Here is a 22036-nt window from a genome sequence, read left to right as displayed (position 1 = left end):
GGGCCCACAGCCCCCACAGAACCAGGCAGCTCTGATCTGGGATCCTCAGGTTTCCCACGGGTGACCGATGGCTCGGCCCTGCTGAGCTCAGGACACATCCCCAGGGACAAGGAGTGGGATGCTGCCAGCTCAGCTCCTGCCCCCAGGGTGGTCAGGCACAGCCTGCAGAGCAGCAGCCGGGGCAGGCCGGGCACCCCGGCACACTCACCTCGCACGTGGATGTCGGTGTCGGTCATGAGCAGCACGGCCAGCGGGTGCACCTGGGACGAGTCGCGCACGAAGACGCCGCCGTTGGACTTGACGGCCATGAAGTAGGTGAGCCAGCGGCTGTAGAGCTTGGACGCCTCCCTGCAGGAGCAGCCCCGTCAGCCGGGCGCGGCCGCGGCCCCGCGGGACCCCCTCCCCAAACACCCACCTGTTGATGGTGGACTTGTGCAGCAGCACGGTGCCGGCCTTGGTCCGGTACGCGTAGCTGTTGGGTTTGAACTTGCCCTGGCGCGTCACCTTGCCTTGTCGCACCTGCCACGGGAGGGGAGTGTCACACACCCGGCCAGAGCAGCCCCGACAGCCACAGCCACCCCTCTGACAGGGGTCCCTCCACTACTCAGGGGGTAGGGGAGCGCCTTCCTGGGGTGACCAGAGCTGGCAGTCACCCAGCGCCACCTCAGGCAGCAAACTGGAGAAAAATGTCACTTCAATGGCTCCCAAAGCGAGTGATGAGAACCCAAGCACTGACCCACACAAGTTGGGGTGGCCATTCCTCATGAGTGGTGATCAGGGACAGCCCTGGAGCACAGGCCAGAGCCCAGGGCAGGATGCCTGGTTGGGACACTCACTCCCAAGAGAGCAGAAGCTTCTCTGGCACCTCAGCACTTCATGGTGCCACCTGCTGTGACAGCCATCCCCAGAGAGCGATGGCACTGCCCGTACCTGGATGAGGTTGGGGTAGAGCCCAGCCATGAGGACGCCCTTCACCAGTTCCTCCTCCTCGCTGTACTGGTTACACACGGACGAGGGCATGGTACAGTCGGACGGGGATGACACCAGGAAGGCTTCATAGAGGTTCTCAGAGAACTGCTTCACAAGGCCTGGAGGGAGGAGACAGCCCCAGGGATGAGATCCACCCTCTCCTTCCCCCCATGGAATGAGTCACCTCAGCAGGGCAGCGCCAGCCTGGGCTGGGACAGGAGCTCTGTGCTGGGCCAAAGCCAGACCCTGCCCGGTCCCGCAGTCCTGACCCAGCACAGCCCGTCTGTGGCCCGTGTTTCTCCCTGTGCAGCCTGGGCCAGGGGAGGGGCAGGGTGGGCAGAACTCACCGTTGATGAAGCGCAGGCTGGGCCCGTACAGGTAGTAGTCCTGCAGGTAGTTGTCCCTGGCACGGCTGTCCCTGCGCCGCAGCACCTCCTCCCAGCCCGCCACCGCCCGCACGAAGGCCAGGTGGTCACTGCCGCTCTCCCGGCTCAGCACGGCCTTGGCCTGGCACAGGGACACGGGTGAGCCACGGGCAGCCCCCAGCGCTGTCCCCAGCCGCGCCGGGGGCTCCTCACCTTGTCCACCTCGGCGCGGTTCTGCAGGCTGCTGCTGAAGGGGTCCCGCGTCAGGCACGAGACGATGACCAGCAGCGGGTGCAGGCAGCGGTAGATGGAGGCCAGGACGATGGCCTTGGCCAGCCGAGGGTCCGTGGAGATCTGGGCCAGGCGCTTGCCCAGGGTGGTCAGGGCTTCCCGCTGGTCCAGCACTCCTGCAGGAGAGCCACACACACGGCACATCTGTCAGCCCCCAGCGCCCCCAGAACGGGAACTGCCGGGGCTGGGAACATTTGGGGTGACCTCCAGCAGAGGCACACGGACTGGGGCCTGCAATGAGCACCCAGAACCTCCAGCTCTAACTGAGCCTAGGACAAAGAAACACCTGTCACAGCCACAGGACCATCAACAGGGCCCAGCCCTGAACTCCAGATCATCCCTTCCTTCCTTCTGTCCCTCAGCCCTGAACTCCAGATCACCCCTTCCTTCTGTCCCCCACCTCTGAACTCCAGATCATCCCTTCCCTTCCTTCTGTCCCTCACCTCTGAACTCCAGATCACCCTTCTGTCCCTCACCTCTGAACTCCAGATCACCCTTTTGTCCCTCACCTCTGAACTCCAGATCACCCCTTCCTTCCTTCTGTCCCTCACCTCTGAACTCCAGATCATCCCTTCCTTCCTTCTGTCCCTCACCTCTGAACTCCAGATCACCCTTCTGTCCCTCACCTCTGAACTCCAGATCACCCTTCTGTCCCTCACCTCTGAACTCCAATCCACTTCCCTTCTTTCTGTTGCTTCCCTTTTATTTTTTTAACCTTGGAAAGTTTTCCCCAGTTTTTAAGCAAAGCAGTGTGAGAAATAAAACAGCACAGGGCACGTGGTTTGGGAAGGTCACTATGAAGGGCTATCCCCATGCAGGGACAATCCTGCCCAAGGCAGCCTGTGCCAGTCCCACTTCCATGCAAACGTTTCCAGGACTCAGAATTAACTCACCAATCTCCTGCAGCAAGATCACGGCTTCATCCACAGCTTTGATGTCAGGGCTGTCCAGAGCCTTGGAGAGAAACTCAACTGCCTGCAACACAGCAGGGGAAGGGCAAAGGGAAAGAGTGAGCCTGTTTCCCATAGAGGTGTGAGCCCTTGGCAAGCCAGGCTGCAGCACAATTCCCTCTCTGCCCAGGGATATGAGCTCAGCCCTCTCCATCCCTTCAAGCTTCCAGACTCACTCTGTAACCTCAGGGATCCACATTTCCTGAAGTCTGAGCTTCCCTGGACAGCCCCACATTTAGCAAAGACCCCAAGCAATCAGCACTCTGGGTTCTCCCTCCTGCTCAGTCCTGCAGGGCCGTGCTCACCGTTTTCTCTGGCATGTGGATCTTGGCCTGCACCACCAGGTTCTCCAGGGGCGTGCGCAGGATCTCGGGCACCTGGTAGGTGGGCATCTTGTCCAGGCGGCTGCGCGGGAACAGGTGGTACGCAAAGCCCGACTGGCAGCGCCCGGCGCGCCCGCGCCGCTGCACCACGTTGGACTTGGACACCCACACGGTCTCCAGGCAGGACACCTGTGGGGACAGCAGCAGGGTGAGCTCCCTCAGCTCGCTCCTGTTCCATGGAGTCCACACTGCTTTGGGCTGGAAGAGACCTTAAAGCCCATCCCATTCCACGCCTGCCGTGGCAGGGACACCTCCCGCTGTCCCAGGTTACTCAGAGCCACGTCCAGACTGGCCTTGGGCACTGCCAGGGATCCAGGGGCAGCCACAGCTGCTCTGGAAAATCCATTCCAGCCACTCCCCATCCTCACAGCCAAGAATTCCCTCCCAGTATCCCATCTAACCCTGCCCTGTGGCACTGGGAAGCCATTCCCTGTGTCCTGTCACTCCAGGCCCTTATCCAAAGGCCCTCCCTTTACCATCTTTCCACCAGCCAAGAGAACTCAGACCCTCAGGACTGATGAATGGTCCCAAAGAGCCAGGGAAGCCTTTCCCACTCTCCTGCCTCTTGCAGTGCTGGTCTGTGTCCAGGGCTGCGTGGATGGGACCCAGATGCCACCTGCTGGACACCTGTCCCTGTCCCCATCCCAGGGCTCCCCATCCCAGCCCTGGCTCTGAGTTCTGAGCTGCCATAAACCTGGGAAACACCAAAGGGCTGGGTTTAAACCAGAACTGCTGCCAGGTGTCAATGGCCCCCTGGCCCTGGGAGATGATGTTCTAGAGCAGGGGCAGAGGGATGCTGCCACAATTCCTTTTCCCAACACCACAGCTGCCTTCACGTTGTGGCAGAGGTTGTTGTTCCCAGGCTCAGAACTGCCAGGAACGGGCCCAGGGGCAGCAGATCCCCCTTGGAAAGCTGAGGAACAGGGATTGGCCAGGAGAGCTGCAAACAAGAGCAGGATCCAACAGGTCAGGGCTGCCCTGCGAGGGCCAGCAAGAGGTTTTTGATGAAATCAGAAAAAGGCTGAAAGCAAACAGAAAAGCTACTGGTGTTCTGTGGTGAAATAGAGCTGGGAAGGGAGTAGGATTTGCCTTAAATTTGTTTGAAAGAACTCAGAATTTGATGGGGAGCCTGGCTCAGACACAGCAAACACTGATGAGGAGTCAAACACTCTCCCCAAACAACACAACGCCTGTGCCCCAGGGGCCAAACAGGAAGCAGCTCCATCTTGGAGCTTAATGGGATCATTAATGGCACCTGAAACGTTCCTCTGACCACAGCCCTGTGCTCCAGAGGGTCCCAAGTGAGTCAGAGGCAGCAAGGCAGCAGTACCTTGGTCTTGAGGTCGTAGCGCTCCTCCTTGTGCGTGCCGCTGTCCACCACGTGCACGATGTCGTTGATGGTGATGGAGGTCTCCGCGATGTTGGTGGCCAGGACAATCTTCCTGACGCCCGGTGGAGGCCTCTGGAAGATGTTCTGCTGGTCCATCATGGGGATGTTGGAGTGCACTGGGAAATCAAACCAGAGTCAGACCTGCCCAGCTGAGCTTCCTGTACCGTCACCTCCCACGTCTGGAAACGGGGGGCAGGAATGGGGACACCAGTGGTCACAGCCAGCAGCTTCCTGCCAGCCACACCCCGGGAAAAACCTTCCACAAGTCATTTGGGAGGGCTTCACTTCAGCCTGTGGCTCCCCAGGAATATCCCTGGCACAAATCCCACACCCTCCCACAGCCCAGTTCTGGAGCTGCTCCTCCTCACAGGGCAGGGGAAAGGGAATTCTCGCTGCCACACGGGCCCACTCTGCTGTCCTGTCCCCCAGCTCTGCCCTGCCACAGCTCAGTGCTGCACACAACTCCCAGCAGAGGACAGCAGGCACTTTCCACCAAACCACACCTGCACTTCTCAACAGCCCAGCTGCTCAAAGCTCTGCTCCTGCCTGGCCTCCTTTGACACTGAACAGGCAGAGCTGCTAAAAAACAAACCAAAAAATGCCCAAACCCTTAAGAGCTTTGCAGAGAAAAGCTGGCTTTTGTTGTAATTTTCCTCCTGGGGCAAGGAATGTTAAATTCACTGATCAAAGCTGAACTCCAGAGTCCACCTGCATCCCACGGAACAGGTCCTGAGATTTTTTCTGTGCAGGCTCAGCGTGCAGCTCCAGCAGTGCAGAACTGAGCTGCCTTCCCCTTGCCTAATTCCAAACTGCTGGAGGCAAAAGGGAAGCCACTCTCTTTGATCACACACAGCTTACTCAGCCTCTGCTAGGAGGAGTTACTCACACTTACCACACACCATTACACAGCTGGGACATCAAAGCTCACCAGCTCTGTACCAGAGCAAAGCTGAAGGGGCACATCAAGCCAATTGTCCCAGATTCTCCTGAATGCTGGGAAGAAGGGGCTGGCCCTGTCCTCTCACCTGGCAAGACGAGGTAGCGGCTGTTCTGTGAGCCCAACATCTCCAGCAGCCGCTGCTGCACCCCTTTGATCTCCTGCCAGCCAGGGAGGAAGCACAGGATCCCACCTGGAACACACTGGGAGTTAGCAACACACAGCCTCGAGATCCACGTGCTCTTCCCCAGCTGGAGCAAACACTTCCAGGGCAGAAATCAACCAGGCTACCTGGAGTTTGACAGTCAATAGCCAAGGTTTGAAGCACTTAAATCTCCTGGAAGTCACCCGAGAGTCCTGCCTTCTTCCCAAACACTTCCCCTTCCAGGCAAGGGTATCAGACAGGGATGGGGCTCCAACACAAAAGGTAATTGTGCAGCACAAGGCTGCCAGTGCTGGAGCACAGACAAGTCCTGGAGCAGCAGCCCAGGACACTGAGGAATCCAACCCTGTCTCAGCTAAAGACTCAGAGTTTGCTCGTGCCACGTGGCTCAAGACCACTTGGATGAGTAGGAATTCAAGGAGCACGAGAGGCTCAGCACCGTGGTGTCTCTGCAAAGGCTCTGCAGGGGTTCCCCTTCTCTCCCCCCAGCAGCAGGAAGAGCTCAGGACGAGGTAGGACCCACCTGGCTCTCCGTGGGCATCGATCTGCAGCACGAGGTCGGTGATCAGGTCAAGGTCAAGGACACACTCGTCGTCGGATTGCTGGGTAGAACAGGACAGGCAGGTCAGGGGGGTCAGCACAGCACAGGCCACTCCAAAGCACCTTCTGCAGACAGCAAACACCTGCCCTTGGCCAGCCTGCCCAGGACCTGGAGCCAGGAGCCTGCTCTGGGCTCCATCTGCAACCTGCTCTGGTCACAGGTGCTGTGCAGGGAGAGTGCACAGCCCCTTCCCAGTGTCAGCTGTGTGCACCTCTGCTGAACAGCACCTCACAAGTCACACAATTCCCACATTTCTGTGGACAACACTGCCACATGCACCTGGGGGTTCAAATCCATCAGGCTCCGAGCAGCAGCTTCTGGAGCTCTCAGGAATTTGGAACAGACCATTAAAGCTCAGATAAAATCCCTGCCACAACAGCAATGGGAAGAGTGCCCTGGAGGCAAGGGGATACCCCAAGTGAGTTTGCTGATGATCCAGGACTGGGAGAAGTGGCTGACACTCCAGACTCTTGCTCAGCCACAGGGAGGGATCTCTCCAGGCTGGAAAAATGGGCTGACAGACTCCAGACCAGCTGGTTGGACCAGAAAATGTCTGGAGATGCCAGCCAACCTCTGTGACTGTGTGACTCCATGACCCACCAGTGGTGTAGGATTACCCAGAGCACAGCACACGTCTGGAAGGCATTTTCCACAGGGTCAGACCAGTTGCAGAGAGCAGCAATCAGAGAATTCAGTCATGCAGGATGGTGAGCACTGAGGTAACACTGCTGGAAGCCACAACCAGCCCAGTCCTGGGACAGGCTTGCCCAGGATGTGCAAACATTCAACTCTGTCTGTGTACACACAGCAACCAGCTCTCAGCCTACTCAAACATCAAACTTCCCATTAAAGGGAGACAAAAGCAACTTGACCCCAATGCAAAGACATCTTTATGCATAATTTAATCAGAATACTCTGGGGTTCTACTAAGCTGACTTCACCTCCCGAGAACTGGCATGGCATTAAAGCTGAGCAAACAGTGTCCAACAACCAGAGGCAAGCAGGAGCAGTCCCAGGCTCGAGCTCTCCCCCTGCTGATAGGCCAGAAGCCAGTGTCCCATCCAAGGGGGACAGCTTCCCTTCTCGCTGCACACCCACCTTGATCTCGTAGTGCCGGTGCCGGTGCCGGCCCAGCTTGGCCAGGATCTCCTCCAGGTAGTATTCCTTCACAGGGTACATGAAGCCCGGCACCTTGACCACGGGGCAATCGCCAAAGTAGTGGGAGAAGCGCTGGTTGTCCCCCGTGGCGCTCATGAGAACCAGGCGCAGGTCAGGGTTCAGCTTCTGGATGCCTTTGAGCAGGATGAGCAGGAAATCCGTGTTCACGTCCCGCTCGTGCACCTCGTCCACCACGACGTGGCTGACGCCCTCCAAGCTGGGGTTGCCCTGCAGCTTCCTGAGCAGGATGCCCACGGTGCAGAAGAGCAGGGCTCCTCCCCGGGCGGGGGGTTTGCTCTCCAGCCGCACCTGGTAGCCCACGTTCTTCCTCATGTTGGGCCCCAGCTCCTGCGCCACGCGCTGGGCCACCGAGATGGCGCTGATGCGCCGGGGCTGCGTGATGACCACGTTGCAGCGCGCGCCGCGCCCCTCCAGGATGTAGTGTTCCAGCAGCAGCTGCGGGATCCGCGTGGTCTTCCCGCAGCCCGTGTCTCCTGCTATCACCACCACGGGGTTCTGCTCGATGGCTGACAGGATGGTGTCCTTGTGAGGGTCCACTGGCAGCGGGTGGCTCTCCTGCCAGGAGGCTCCTCTCCTTTTCCAGAGGGCCAGCAGGTTCTGGCTAAGGCGCACTTCCTCTGCTTCCAGCATGGGGATGTAAGTCTTCCCCGTGATGGCATCGCTGATCGCTCCGGATTCCTTGGTCAGGTTCATCATGTCGTCAGCAATCCGGGGCCGGGACTCCCTGATGTCCACGGGATACTGCGGGAGGAAGTTGGCAAGGACAGCAAGGTTAGTACTGGCCCTGAGAAGGCCAGCAAGAAACAAGTGCCTGGAGCACACTCAGCCAGTCTGGCTTGGCTCTGCCAAGGCCTCCTCCGGTGCCAGGTAACTCAGCCATGTTCTGAACTGAGGTTATTTCAGGTGAGAACCGATTTGGGCAGCCCCCTGAGTTCCTTGCTGCATTCCTTACTTTAGGAGGGGTGTTGGTGCTGCTGCTGCCTGAACCGACAGGCACAGACCAGTAACTTCAGCTGCAACAGCCCCTCAAAGACAACTTTTGGAAACTATCAAGTTACACCACCACCCAGACACATAACTTACGCAAAACACAAGCTTTTGGCTAAGCCAGAAATATTCTGTCTTGGCAAAAGAAAAAACAGAAGTCCCCCATCCCACAGGAAGAAGTACAAGGAGCAACAGGTCAGGAATTGTCTAGAACACAAATCAAAGCATTGGCCCAGATGTTCACGGGATTAAAAGCTGCTGATCTTTTAATCAATCACAATTTCTGGATTCAACCTTAAGAATCCCAGAGTCTTCCAAAAGAAGACTGGGCCACTGCCCAGAAAGAGTCACCCTTCCCAAAAGGGCAGCAGAGACCGATCAGGTTTTGTGGCAACAATCAAACCATGAATTCCCACAACGTTTTGGCAGGAAGCTTTCCAACACCTCCAGTTCCTGAAGTGAAATGGGATGAGGCAAAGGGGATCTCAGGGGGCTGAGCCTTACGTGGTTCAGGTAGTTCTCAATCTTGCGCAGGGTGGCCTCAGGGACTTTGATGTGGCAGGGCTTCCTCTGGTTCTCACCCAGCTCCCGCAGGGAAGTCATGTTGTACATGGCATGGCTCAGGGGGTTGTTGTTCTTGTCCACCAGGCCAAGGCTCTGCAGGGAACAGCCAAACACCATCAGCTCTGAGGCTGCTCACACCAAGGGCTGGGATACTGAGCACTCTGCTCCCGTGTTCAGATAGGCCAACTCCTGACCATCCCAAAACCATTAATTCCTGCTTTGTTTGCCTCTCCTCTAACTCAGGAGAACCACACACACCAGGACCAACCACATGCCCTGACTCAAGCAGACCCAGCAGAGGAACAGCAGCCACGACAGCAGCAAAACCCTCTTGGTGAGTCTCTTGCTGTGGTTCTGGCATGCTGGGAATCCCAAGGTTGGAAATAAATGTTTATTCGGCATTAGCTCACTATGCAAGTGAAAGCTCAGGAAGTTTCCAGCGTCCTGTCAGGCTCACACCCCGTGAGGCAGGAGCCTGTAGCCACAGGCACATCCCCAGGGGAAGCAGGAGCCAGGGGCACTCACCTTCAGCTTCTGACAGGCCAGCGCTGCTGCCTTGTTCTCGGCCTCCACCTTGCGCCGGCCCTTGGCAGCGAAGGTCATGGGGCAGGGCCAGCGCAGTGTGAGCTTGCAGATCTTGGTCTTGGTGCCCACGGTGCGGAACTGCATGTATTCCTGCAGGGAATGACAGCACCAGGCTCCGTGGGACAGCCTGGGCCCACAGGGAGCACCCAGCCCCTCCCCTGACCCCCCAACAACCCCCCCTGGGCATCCCTGGAGCGCTGTCCAAACACTCCTGGAGCTCTGGCAGCCTTGGGGCTGGGACCGTTCCCTGGGGAGCCTGGGCAGTGCCAACACCCTCTGGGAAAGAACCTCTCCCTGATATCCACCCTAACCCTCCCCTGACACAGCTCCAGCTGTCCTGGGTCTCCAGGCTCCTGTCCCAGGGAGCAGAGATGGGAGCTGCAGCCCCTGCTGAGCTCTGCCCTCAGTCTGCCCTGCTCCAGCTGAACCAGCCCAGTGACCTCAGCCACCCCTCGTGTGGCCCCTCTGGACCTTTCACCACGGGTTTTTTGGCTGGGTTTGTTGGATTCTGTTGGATTTTTTTCTAACAGAGCACTAGAATAAGGTTACTGCACTGAACTCCACCCCCCAGCTCACAAGGCGCTCTCTAGGCCAAAGTGAGAGCAGACAACTGTGGGAACATCCTGAGAGCCTCAGGGTGGAGCTCAGCTCCTTTCTGCTGAGCACACGAGCTCTGGGAGGTGGGTGACACATCCTGGGAAGGAGGATCACTGCAGTTGTGGAAAGATTCTATCAGCACAGAAGTTACACATCGCTCCCGGCAACACAACCTTGTGCTTGTGGCAGATATATGGGGAAAGGAAACCTTAGAAAATACCTCCTTCATTCAGATAGCAGCTCCTCCTCTGCCCTGGCCTCAGGAGCAACAGTCCTCATGGTTCTATAAAGACATTCCTTCAGTTCTCACCACAAAGCCTTCTCTTTGCTGTTCACACTGATTTCTCTAGGCCTAGTTTTAACTTCCCTCCTCGCCCCACTTCTGCTGCCCAAAGAAAGCATCCAAAGTGATTCCAGCAGGAGCCCCTGAGCTCCCTCCCAGCAGGGCTCAGGCAGCACCTTACCTTGACTGTGGAGGAAGAGGTTGCAATCTGAATCACTTGGGCCAGGAGGTTTTTGGGAAGCGGGAACTGTGTCAGGGCACGGATGGCGGTGTTGTCGTCTGTCATTTCAATGGAACTGCCTCCTCGGCTGCATGGGACATGAGGAGAGCTGGATCTACAAATGCCCACTTGTGTTCACACCCACCTCACTCCAGGAGTGCTACAGAGCTCTGAAACGACTCAGTTAAAGCCCAGGTAATTCTGGTCATGGGCAGAGTGCAGCTGTCCCTCACTACTGTAACCTGTCAGTCACAACCACACAGCCCAGCAAAGATCACTCTGCTACAGAGTGATCAAACCTTTACACCAAGGCTACAAACCAGATGGCATCAACAGATCAAAACAGATTTAATTAATAAATCATTCTGAATTTAAAAAAACACATCTCAGAAGTAACCACCTACATCTCTTACAGATCTTGCTCCTGATGCCTGTTAAAAAATCCAAGATTTGTCCCATAAAGTCAAGCAGGCAGCTATGGGGATGGAAGGGAGCAGATTTAACACTGCTCCAAAGAGAGCTAGAGAACTCTGTCTGTACTTCTTAAGGGGGTGTTTACAAGTTGAATTCACTTTTTAATGGTCAGATCTGCTGTCAATTCTTGGAAATGACTGATAATTGGTCAGGAGGAAAAACTCCCATCAGCCACCAGCAGGTTCAACTTCCCCTCTTTCCTCAGCTGTCTTAAAGGTAAAGCTACCCCATGACACCTCAAAACCAGGGTGGTCAAAGTGCTGGTGTAAGTGCACATGCACCACGTCTGGGGATGGAAATGTCTTTGGGCACAGAAGAACCAGGCAGGTAACAAGACTGGCAGCAGCCTCTCCAGAAGGCAGAGCTGCAGGGAAGAAGTCTATACATTCCCTGGATGGCAGCCATGTACAAAACCAGGCTGCCCCTGGCCCATCTCCAGGATCTCCATCTCTGCCCCCCAGCTACAGGAGAACCCTCCCTTCCCTCCCAGCCAGACCCACCTGGCGTCTCTGCCCGGGGTCCGGGTGTCCTGGTGTGCCATGGGCAGGTAATCCGAAACATCGATGGCCTCTTCCTCCAGCTCGCCCTCCTCCAGCTCGCCCTCCTCCAGCTCCCCTTCCTCCAGCTCCTCCCTCCTCATGGCTTTGGGCATCCTGCCCTGCTCCATGGGCTGGATGGCATCGTCGGGCTCCATGCGGCGCCAGCAGGTGGACAGGTCGGCGAGGGAGGGCCCGGACTTGGAGCGCCACTTGCCCTCGGAGCACCAGCGCTCGTCGGGACAGCCCAGCTGGTCGGCCAGCAGCCGGTACTTGGCCGCATCAAAGAGCTCGTTCCGGGGGCCCAGCAAGCCCCAGCCCTGTGGGAGAGACAGCTCTGGGAACCCCCTGCAGCTCGGGGAGCCCTCACCCTGCTGGGGATGTGGGGCAGGAGCAGAGACACAGTGAGGAAAGGCAATCTCAGGAGCTCTGAGCTTCCCCCTCTGCTGCTCTGTCCCAACAGGAACCTGCTCCCTGCCCTCCCTGCCCTGGGCAGGGCTCTCAGCCCCACACAGCTCCTTGGAATGGGCCAGGATTTATTGGGGTTTTACAAACTCTTGGCTATATTTAGCACTCTCAAGTTTTGAAACCACCCTTGGAGCAGGAAATGCATCTTTTTGGGAAGGCTAGTCTGAACTAGCATAATCTGGGTTAATAGAGGGTGAGAATTCAGGGAATGGTTCATCTCTTCCATTTCCCAGGAACAGTTATTTGGACAAGCAGCAGGAAAATGCCCCTAACCTGTCAGGTTCTGAAGCAAGCCTGCAGTAATTAAAAACTCTCCTACCATCACCATTTAGGACTGAATCTTGCAGGAAACTCCAGACATACCCAGAGTGCAGCACAAACCATTTTGAAACCACCAGACTACTGCACTAAGTTCTAGTTTTAATTTTAATATATTAAGAGTTACAGCTTTAGGCCATTTAATGGCCTTAATGGCCCTGTATTAGAAAAAGCTGTATTTATATAAAAAGCTGTGGGAGGGCCTAAGACACCAAAGTTCACCTGGCTCACTGCTCTACTCAAACCTCTAGTATTCACTCCTGAACTAGTCAGACACTATTAATTTTCTTGAATTGACGACTTTTTAAGGCAGCATTTGTAGCTCTTTCTATAGCTGTGATCACACAAGGCCTCCCACCACAAGGGTCTTCTGCCAGGTTCCAGTTTAGCTGGCAAAGAAAACTTTGCATGCTCAGTCTGTGGTTTCAAGGGGCTGGGTTTTGGTTTAAGTTCTAAAGTACACTTCATCCATTTCCAAAATTCAGGGAAAATGTATCAGTAGGGTATTTTTCTTCCTTTGAAAACTTCCAGGCTCTCAAGGAAAGCAGGGAACTTGACTAGAGAGGATAAAACCAGGATGTATTCCCAGTGAATGCTGACTGAGTGAGGTGGAATGGAATCAGTGAGTGAAACAAGTTTTGCTGATCACAGGTTGAGAGGATCAGCTTAAGCAGCTGAAAAAGCTTGAGTTTTCACACTGCCCTCCTGAATTTCTGAAGGCTGGCTATTTCCTCACACAGAATTCTGATCTACAAGCAAATCAAAAGCTGTCTCACTGCCAGAGCACACCCAGCATCTTCTGGGCACAGAGATATTCCTGTTCCCACTGCACAGACCAACAGGAAACTCCAAAATCAGCCTCACTTGCTCAAGGTAAGACAGAACAGCCAGGGGCAGAGCTGGAGATAAAACTGCATCTTCTCAGCTATAAAACACCTTCAAGAGTGACCTTTATAGTTTTAGTGTGCCTGTTTGATACTGGCTGCACACACCCACTTCCAGCCATAAATAAGTGCCAAACAAAGAGTAACTGTGGAGTAATAGTAAATTACAACATGTAATTGCCACACTGGCTTTGATGAAGAGGAAACAAGAGGCTTTGAAGGTCCTACGACTGCAAACACAGCCAGCTGAGCTGTCAGAAGTGGGAGTTAGTGACCAGCAAACCCACCTGAGGGAAACTCTACTTGCTGTAGATGCTGGGATTAAGGAGCTGATTAAGGTCCAGGACAAAAGGAACAAAGACCAGAATTACCTGAAGCAAGTTGGACTTTAAGCTCAAATGAATTCAGACTCAGGAGTTCACCCTGTACCCCTGACTAAGAGGGGCCAGCCAAGGGAGGTCACAGGCAGAGGCAGAGCTGCCATCACCAGGCCAGGCACAGTGCAGGGTGAGCAGCAGCAGAGCTCACCTTGAAGAGCTGACACGCTGCAGCCGCCGCCTGCCGCTCCGCATCGATCTTCTTGGTCCCATAGCCCTCCACTTCCACATTCTTTGGCCACTTTATATGGAGAGTGACTTTCTGAAAGGCAGGAGAAGCACAGGGTGAGCCAGGACAAACTTTCCCCTCCACCAGAGCACATCCACTCCAACCATCTGTGCCCTCCAGGCAAGAAGAGAGATACAGAAGCAAACTGAACAAAGCACGGTCTTGGTGCCCTCAGGGGAAGCTCCGTTCCAGGTTCCAGGAGCACTGCAGGAAAGGCTGAGCAGGGCCCAGAGGTGCCACAGCCCCACAGGAGCTGCAGGGCTCAGGTCCAGCACGGGCTGTGCAAGGGACAAATGCCAGGAGGTCATTAAAGGAACAATCCCACCCCAGGGCTGTCCCTTTGCACGATCCTGGGGGCTTCTCCACACCCTGAGGATGGGCTCAGCAGCCCAAACCTGTCCCAGTATCCTGTGGGTTTGCTCTTGTAGCTACAACTGTTTTGTTTTGGTTTTTTGGTTTTGGTTTTTTTTCAGACATTCCTTTGAAAAAAGTGGAATTTTCCCGGTTGTCAGCCTTTGGATTAAGAAAGCTTGGCCAGAAGAGCAATAAAGCTGCAGGGGACCCGAGCAGGCAGTGGTTACAGGGAGCTGTGCTGCTCTGAAAGCAAAGCAGCAGATTTGTTCTGGGCTTTTCCCGGTGAAGGGAAGCTGCAGAGCGTGCCCTGGAGCAGATCCCCTCTCCAACACCAAGGAAATCTTCCCAACTGCTTCCTCAGTGCCACGGGAGCAGCCCAGGACTGCCCCAGCTGCCAGGCACCCACTGGGCACAGAGCAGCCAGCTCCAGCCCAACACCAGCACTGGCAGAACCGCAGCCCCACCAAGGGAGCAATAAAAACCTGCACAGGCAAGGAATGCTGAAAGCTCCAAGAGGGAAATGCCTAGGGAATTCTCTGCAGTTTCTGCAGCCCAGATGAAAGGCAGCAGTGGATCTGCTGGGAAAGCCCCAAGGCTGGAGCTCCTGGCTCTCCAGCACCTGGCTGGCTGCCCTGCTGCCCCTGGCCCTGCCAGGGAGCTCCTAGGGATTTTGCCTCGGGGTTCTGCTTGGAAAGCTCAGACCTGCTGAGAAAAAAGGTGTCTCAGGAAGGCCAAGTGCCTTCCCTCGTTCAATGCTCAACAAACCCTCATTCATGTTCTACAAGAGCTCTCCAAGCTCTCACCTGTCCTCCCGTCCACATTTGCTGGGTTGTTCTTTCTTTCTGAGCCAACCCTCATTTTTTTCCCAGGGCTCTTTATCTCCTTTATTGTTTTCCTGGTTTAGTTTTTTGTTTTGATCTGAAGTTACTCTCCACATTAATCTGTTTAAGTGCTGGCAAGAAAAGGAACCAATTATGCCAACTAAAGTGATGAGGCACTGCCTGGGGTGTTCCAAATTTCAGGGATGAGGCACTGGCTATGCTATTCCAAAATTTAAGTTGGGAAACTGCACTACTGCTTAAGAAAGAGCAAGAAAAACAAACACAACTAATGAAGAACTCTAAAGTAACATTACTAATGTATCCCCTAAAATCCAGGGATGTTTAAAAAGGATGTGGCAATAAAAACTGTCTGGGAAATTTTAGACAGAATGTTTTTGGAAAATGTTAATCCATCAGAACTGAGTCTTTTCCTGGAATGTAGGTTACAGTCAAACTTCAGCTGGAAAGGGCTTTCAGCTCTGGAATGAGAGGTGCTGAGACAGGAGGAGGCAAAGCCTTGACCAAGGAGCACCATTAGGTAAGAATTCCTGCTCAGTTCATAGCCCAGACCCAGATTTGGGCCTCAGGCATCAAACTACCTGGAAAACTGTTTGGAATTCCTCTGCTACATTTAACAAAGAGGCTGCATTTCATTCTGCTCCTAAGTACTATGAAAAGCCTCCCTCCATAGCAAAGAAATTCCTCTTTTCTGGTCACAATTGGACATTTTAGGCTTCAGAATTTGTTCTGCTGGAATCTACAATCAAATCTAGGCTTCCTAAGGGCTAAAATACAGCTTTTAAATCTTAATTTTCTGAGGTAGTAGGACACCTTTAAGTACATTTAAACACAAACTCTGTGTCTTCCTGCTGAAAGGCCAGATACAGCAAGTTACTTAAAAATATCCACACAAAAAGAGGAACAGCACCTGCATTTACACACCTTGAAAGCACACAAAGGTCAGGAAAAATAGGAAGAAGTGAGAATATTTCTTGTTTGAAAAATTATCACACAACTTTTAAGTGGAATTAAAACTCTTCTATGATTTTCTCTAGGAAGTTATTTCCAGGATTAGCAGCTCCATGGCTCCTTCCCACCAAGGATTACCTTTTTCCTTGGCCCGTTAGTGTGGATGTACACCAGCTTGTCTCTTGCATGGGAAATGCCCAGGGCTCGGCCAATCACACTGTTGAGCAAGTTTTTAGGTTGTGGAAATTCCTTTAGTAAGTCTCTGGAATCTGGAGAAAAAAACCAAAGAGAAAGGAAATGGTTCAGAGGTGTTCCAGCACCGGCTCCAGGGCTCACCTCCAGCATCTCCAGGGATCACTGAGGTTGGAAAAGCCCTCTGGGATCACTGAATCCACCCTGTGCCCAATCCCCACCTTGTCCCCAGCTCAGAGCCCTGAGTGCCATGGCCAGGTGTTCCTGGGACACCTCCAGGGATGGACACTCCAAACCTCCCTGGGCAGCCCCTCCAAGGCCTGAGCCCCCTTTCCATGGGGAAATTCCTGCTGATGTTCCCCCTGAGCCTGCCTGGCCCAGCCTGGGGTTGTTCCCTCTCCTCCTGTCCCTGTTCCCTGGGAGCAGAGCCCGACCCCCCCGGCTGTCCCCTCCTGCCAGGGACTTGTGCAGAGCCAGAAATTCCCCCTCAGCCTCCTTTTCTCCAGGCTGAGCCCCTTTCCAGCTCCCTCAGCCCCTCCTGGGGCTCCAGCCTCTTCCCTGGACACTCTCCAGCCTCTCCTGGGCTCTCCAGGATTCCAGGGGGTCCCTCAGCAGGGCCAGCACAGGGGACAACCCCTGCCCTGGGGGACAATCCCTGTCCTGGGGGACAATCCCTGCCCTGGGGGACAATCCCTGCCCTGGGGGACAATCCCTGCCCTGGGGCTGTGCCCACACTGGGGCTGGCACAGCCCAGGGACCATCGGCCTCCTGCTCCCCTGGGCACCCCTGGGGACCCCTGGGCACCCCTGGGCTCGTGTCCAGCCCCTGTCACAGCACAGAACCAGTGCCACTTCCCACCTGCTCTGTCACTCCTCAATATCAAACCCAAGTGAGCAGTAACAGCTCTGAACAATTTGAGTGTTTGCAATGTCCTCCCAGGCACGGGTTAAATCCAGGGTCTCAGAAGGTAGACATTAGATCCAGACAGTGGTAGGAACACAAAAAAATGCCTGAGGACTTCTTCCTGAAATGCCTGAGACAGCTGGATCAGAGCCTGGGAATGTGGTTTAGTACTGAATTGCCCAGAGAAGCTCTGGAAAGAAGTTTTTGGAGACACAGCAGTCCCAGGGGCAGCAGGACAGAGGGCAGGTGGGACTGGCCCCTGCCCCCACAGGGAAATGCTGCTCAGGGTACAGCAGGGAGGCGATGCTCATGGTCAGATCAAATCACTCATATAAAAATAAAATAAAATAAAATAAATCCCACTGTCCCAGACAGAGCCATGTCACACCCACCTCCCACCCCAGCCTCCTCCCTGGCCAAGTCCAGAGTTTGGGCAGCGAGGGAGCTGCTCCAGCTCCTCTCACCTGCATCACTGCCATGGCCAGCACTGGCAAGGGCCTTCTTTTCCAGCAGCAGGTCCAGCGAGGTGAGATCAGTGTGATAACAATTCCAGATGTGACAAGTCCCTCCCAAACAGGGAGGTAGAGAGGGACAGCTGCCCCTTCTCCAGGCTCCAACACTCCCACTAAGCAGATGTGCAGGGACACAATCTGCAGCCCTAAGCTCAAGGAAAGCCAAGGCAGGAAAAGGAAACACACTCGTTTTTGCTGGGCTCACAAGTGAATCAGCCAGCACAGTCCTGCAGGTACCAAAAGCAGCACCAGGGAACAGGGAGCAGGATGGGATCTCCTCCCTGCAGCAGCAAGCACAGCTCATGCCATGTTCAGCCTCATCCCACACACGCTCCCTGGGCAGCCAGGGCTTGGGGAACCTCCCTGCACACCACCCTGGGGGTGAGCATTCCCTCTGAGAGCGTTTCTGAATCCCCTGCAGGAATGCAGGGTAAGTTTCAGCAATGAATCAGAAGCCAGCACAGAGATCACTGGTACCACCAAAAACTGGAATTTCCAGCTGAGCACCAAATCCAAGGAGAAACCAGGAGTCAAGAGTCACTCACTTGAGCATCACCAAGATGTGTCACCATGTTCTCCTGGAAACTGATTCTGGACTACTGACATGAAACACAGGAAAACTGCAGGTGATCCCAGAATGGTTTGGGTTGGAAAAATCCTTGAAGATCTTCCATTCATTTATCTAACAAATGGGCAGAGGCACCTCCCACTATCCCAGGTTGCTCCAAGCCCGTCCAACCTGGCCTTGGACACTTCCTGAGATGTTCAAGGCAAGAACTTAGGAGAGGCTCTGTCCCACAGGCCCATGGAAGAGATGCTCTCTGAGAAGCTGCTCATCATGATGATGTCCTGGGAGGGCCCAGCTGGGACTGAACAACTGGGAAACCATGGGAGATTCAGGGAAAGCAGAGTCCTGCCACTGCCAGCCTTGGACATTTGGCTAAGGAGAACACAGAGCCATGGCTGATCCCATCACCCTCTCCAGCAAAAGCCAGCAGCCTGGTCCACAGCTCAGCACAGAAGATTCACTGGTGACACTCAGCTTTCAAACTGCTTCTTGCAAACCACAGAAGAAACACCTGGATCTTGAGAAATGCTTTTAGTAGCCTTGGATAACTCCAGGGGAATTGCAGGAATTACTCTGACTTATGAACATGATTTATCCATGAATTGCCTTCTATATATTGGCCAAGGGAGAAGGAAAATGGTCTCAGCCTTACAAAAAACTATGAGCCAATTTTCTATAACTATACAGCAAATGAGCTATTTCTATCTACTCAGGCAAGTTCCTCTATATTCAGACTTTGGCCTGCTCAGGAAAACTGGAAAAGTGTCCAAGATTTTGGCACTCTGCAGTTCTATTCCATTCCACGTTTGTGGGATTAACTGGGGGAAGAGCAGTAACACAACTCCCAAATGCACCATTCAATTCTCTTAATTAAAAAGCAGAAAGCAAATCTCCAGCAGCAGCCTGGTTATTTGGCTTCCAGTTGTTTCCTCTTTCACAAACAATAACCTGGGAAATTCTGTGATAAGAGGAGCAAGAAGCACATTTTCTTAATGCCCCCCCAGGTGCAATTACCTATGACAGAAGCAGTTTCTCACATTCTGAGGTGACTCCTCGGTGAAGAGTAAATATTTAATCTGCTCTAGAGGGGAAAATCGGATCTCTGACTGAAAAAGCCCAGTTCTGGTGACAGCTCAGGCTGGAATTCCTGACAAGGTGCAGTGTTTTCTCCCCAGCTGACAATGCCACACTCAGCAGCACATTCTGACTGTGCCAAGGGCTGCTGGATCACCTTCAGCCCATTCCTGCCCCAGTTCCAGAGCTGGAAGGATCTTATCCTGCAGGAAGCCATCCCTCCCTCGGAGCTTTTACAGAAACAACCCTGAACTGCACAACTGGATCTGCAGAATGTTCTCTTCCCTGCCAAATGGGATTTCTCAGCCTCTTGCTCCAAGGAGTGTTTGCCACAGCTGAGAGTGGATGTTTGGGTGGGAATTGTGTCAGTGGGAGCACAAGGAGTACAAGCCAAGACTCCCCAAACTGAGCCACACATGACACCCAAACCACAGCTCTGACATCACCAAGGAATATTAAAAGCCTGTCTTGGAGAGCAGACAAGTCAGGGTGGGGCTATCAAAGAAACCAATTAACTAATTAAAGTTCCTCAAAGCAAGTGAGTCCTTCAGCTTAATTTGATTGTGAAAGTCCAGGATAATTCCAAGCTACACTGAAAAATACAAAAACCAGACCCCAAAACCAACAAACCACCCAGCTGGAGTGGCCCAGCCTCCTCCAAACCCCAACAAATCTGAGGAGTGAAAACACTCAGGTACCAGAGCACAAACAAAACAGCCCCAAGTCTTGTTCAAGGAGGACAGAGGAGATCCAGCAGTTTCTCTCTTCTCTCCAATTCTGCTCCCTGGAAAAGCAAGAAATGAGCACCAAGGACTAACTATCAAAGACAAATTTCCTCAAGATATGATAAATTCAAGTAATAAATCCAAAAGTGTTTCCAAGACATCAAAAATCCCCAAGGAAGAAAAAATGCCCTGTGGCTCCACAATATCCATTTCACAAGGAATCAGCCCAGACATGCTCCACTGCAGAGATGGAGGGAGACACAGAAGGTTCCACCTGGCAGCTTAGCCTGGGATGCACCAAGCCATGGTTTTGGGGAATTTGAGGGTTTTAAACCATCCCCAGCACATCCCTGACCACAGCCCCTTCTAACACACACAGAATAAAACCCACGTGCAGCTCCTGGCTGAACGAGAGCTGAAAACGAGGAACACTGAGCAGGCTCCTCCAAAGGCAAGTGGGACCTGCTGAGGAGAAGGCCAAGTGGCCAAGCTCCCCCTCAGAGGCACTGGGGCTGCTCAGGAACCATCCCTGCTCCAGGAAGGGATCCAGAGCTCCAGCCCAGCCCAAATTCTGCTGTGGTTCTACAGGATAAATTTAATTAGTGACAGAGGAGGGTTCCTGGAGCAAACCCAAGGGCACGTCAGCCTCAGGAACGAGGGGGAAGTGACTGAGCTCCCCAAACCCCCCTGGCTGAGCCAAAAAACTGAAGCCTCAGATAAGAACATGGATCTAACAGTGACTTCTTGAAGCTGGCCTGGGTCTGAGTGGATTTTTCCATATTTGCATCCAAGGCTCATAACAAAGCAGCAAAACAAGGACAGCTAATGAGACATCAGCTCACAAGCTGAGGGCTCAGAACCAAGCTCAGAAAGAGGTTTTTCAAATGATATTTATGATCTCCACGTGTTCAAGCAGCAGCTGGACAGGTAGGGCAGGTTCATGAGACCCTGAGGGCTTTTATTTGTTCATCCAAGACAAATCCATTGCTACAAACAATTCCAGTATCACCACACTCCCATCTCAAGAGCTTTCCACGGTCAATCCACTGCACAAATTGGGAGGATGAGTGAACTGAAGACCAAAAATTAAAGTACTCAGGGACTGCCTGGAAACACATTAGGAAAAGAGTGATGAGAGATGAAGTACAAAAGAGGAAAGAAAAAAAAAATCCTGGTTTATTCCTTTTCTCAGGCAACATCTGAAGCAGCTCATTAAACAATAATTTGGGGTGGTTCAGCACTCACTTTAGCAGGGAGTTAATTTGCTCGGTTGAACAGCTTGAATGTAACAATTATAAGACCATCCCACTCTGAACTCCAAGACAGAACTCAGCAGCTTCTGCAAGGCAAATGGAACCAAGACCCAAAGAATCCCAAAACGACTGAGGAAACAATAACTTTAATAGTGCTGGAGGGTGGGAAAAAGCATCAAACACAGAAGCATGAGGGTTGAGGAAAAAAAAGAGAAAGTTCTAATATAATAATACCCCAAATTATCAAAATGCAGCCCACGAAAGAAAACTGAAACCAAACCAGCGATTTTCACAGGGAAAATTGTTCAAGTCACAACCTCTGGCACAAAACCATCTCTCTAAACTCCAAGCGCTCTCCACACTCCATGATCCATCAAACAGCGATTCAAAACACGACATCCACCCCGAGTTTTAAAGATTCCTTTCCAGCAGTGACAATCCCGAAGGCGTTCACCGTGTGAAGGGGCAATGTCGGGGGTTGTGGCCGGAGCCGGGGGCCCGGCGGGCCCGGTACCGGAGCTGTCCGCGGCTCCCGCGGTGCTCCGCAGGTGGATCCGCCGGGATCCCGCACACGGAGAGCTGGGAACGGCCCTAACGGCCCGCCCGGTCCTTCCCTCCCCCTGCCGCATCTCCACGGGGCATCCTCCTCCCGCGCCGGCCGCGGCAGCCGGGAGTTTCACCCAGGCCCGGCTCGGCGACCTTGAGGGGAATCACCGGGGAAAGGCAACTCCGGCCAACAAAGGGCTGCCGGGGCGGCCACGGAGCGGCTCCGGGCGCCCCCCGCTACCTGCGCAGCTCGGCGGCTCCTCTCCCTGGCCGCGCATCCCGGTCCCGGCGGAGCCGCGGGAAGGAAGGGCGGGAGGGATGGACGAGGGAGGGATGCGGCGGCTCCCCCGCCCCGCCGCGGGCCCGGCC

The 22036-nt window shown here is 54.1% G+C and overlaps 1 protein-coding gene across 3 annotated transcripts in view; it reads right to left on the bottom strand.

Moving 5' to 3' along the window:
• The window catches only part of DHX30 (DExH-box helicase 30), a 31124-nt gene that overhangs the window by 1919 nt on the left and 7169 nt on the right, over window positions 1-22036 (bottom strand). The window contains exons 1-18 of one of the 3 annotated variants that reach the window (XM_015619388.3): window positions 21909-22016; window positions 16033-16163; window positions 13673-13783; window positions 11439-11794; window positions 10426-10552; window positions 9305-9454; window positions 8720-8872; window positions 7148-7969; window positions 5972-6050; window positions 5374-5478; window positions 4289-4464; window positions 2881-3087; window positions 2519-2600; window positions 1548-1741; window positions 1317-1476; window positions 931-1088; window positions 416-519; window positions 209-348 (exon numbers count right to left, since the gene is read on the bottom strand). In XM_015619388.3, coding sequence (XP_015474874.1) covers window positions 209-348; window positions 416-519; window positions 931-1088; window positions 1317-1476; window positions 1548-1741; window positions 2519-2600; window positions 2881-3087; window positions 4289-4464; window positions 5374-5478; window positions 5972-6050; window positions 7148-7969; window positions 8720-8872; window positions 9305-9454; window positions 10426-10552; window positions 11439-11794; window positions 13673-13783; window positions 16033-16163; window positions 21909-21945 — 3292 coding nt within the window. In that variant the 5' untranslated portion in view covers window positions 21946-22016. Of the gene's footprint in view, window positions 1-208; window positions 349-415; window positions 520-930; window positions 1089-1316; window positions 1477-1547; window positions 1742-2518; window positions 2601-2880; window positions 3088-4288; window positions 4465-5373; window positions 5479-5971; window positions 6051-7147; window positions 7970-8719; window positions 8873-9304; window positions 9455-10425; window positions 10553-11438; window positions 11795-13672; window positions 13784-16032; window positions 16164-17453; window positions 19522-21908; window positions 22017-22036 lie in introns of those variants that run through there. The other 2 variants (XM_015619387.3, XM_015619389.3) reach the window with 2 other exon arrangements.

Source organism: Parus major, chromosome 2, assembly GCF_001522545.3.
Source record: "Parus major isolate Abel chromosome 2, Parus_major1.1, whole genome shotgun sequence".
NCBI classification, from domain to species: Eukaryota; Metazoa; Chordata; class Aves; order Passeriformes; family Paridae; genus Parus; species Parus major.
This window is presented reverse-complemented; position numbering and strand designations above follow the sequence as displayed.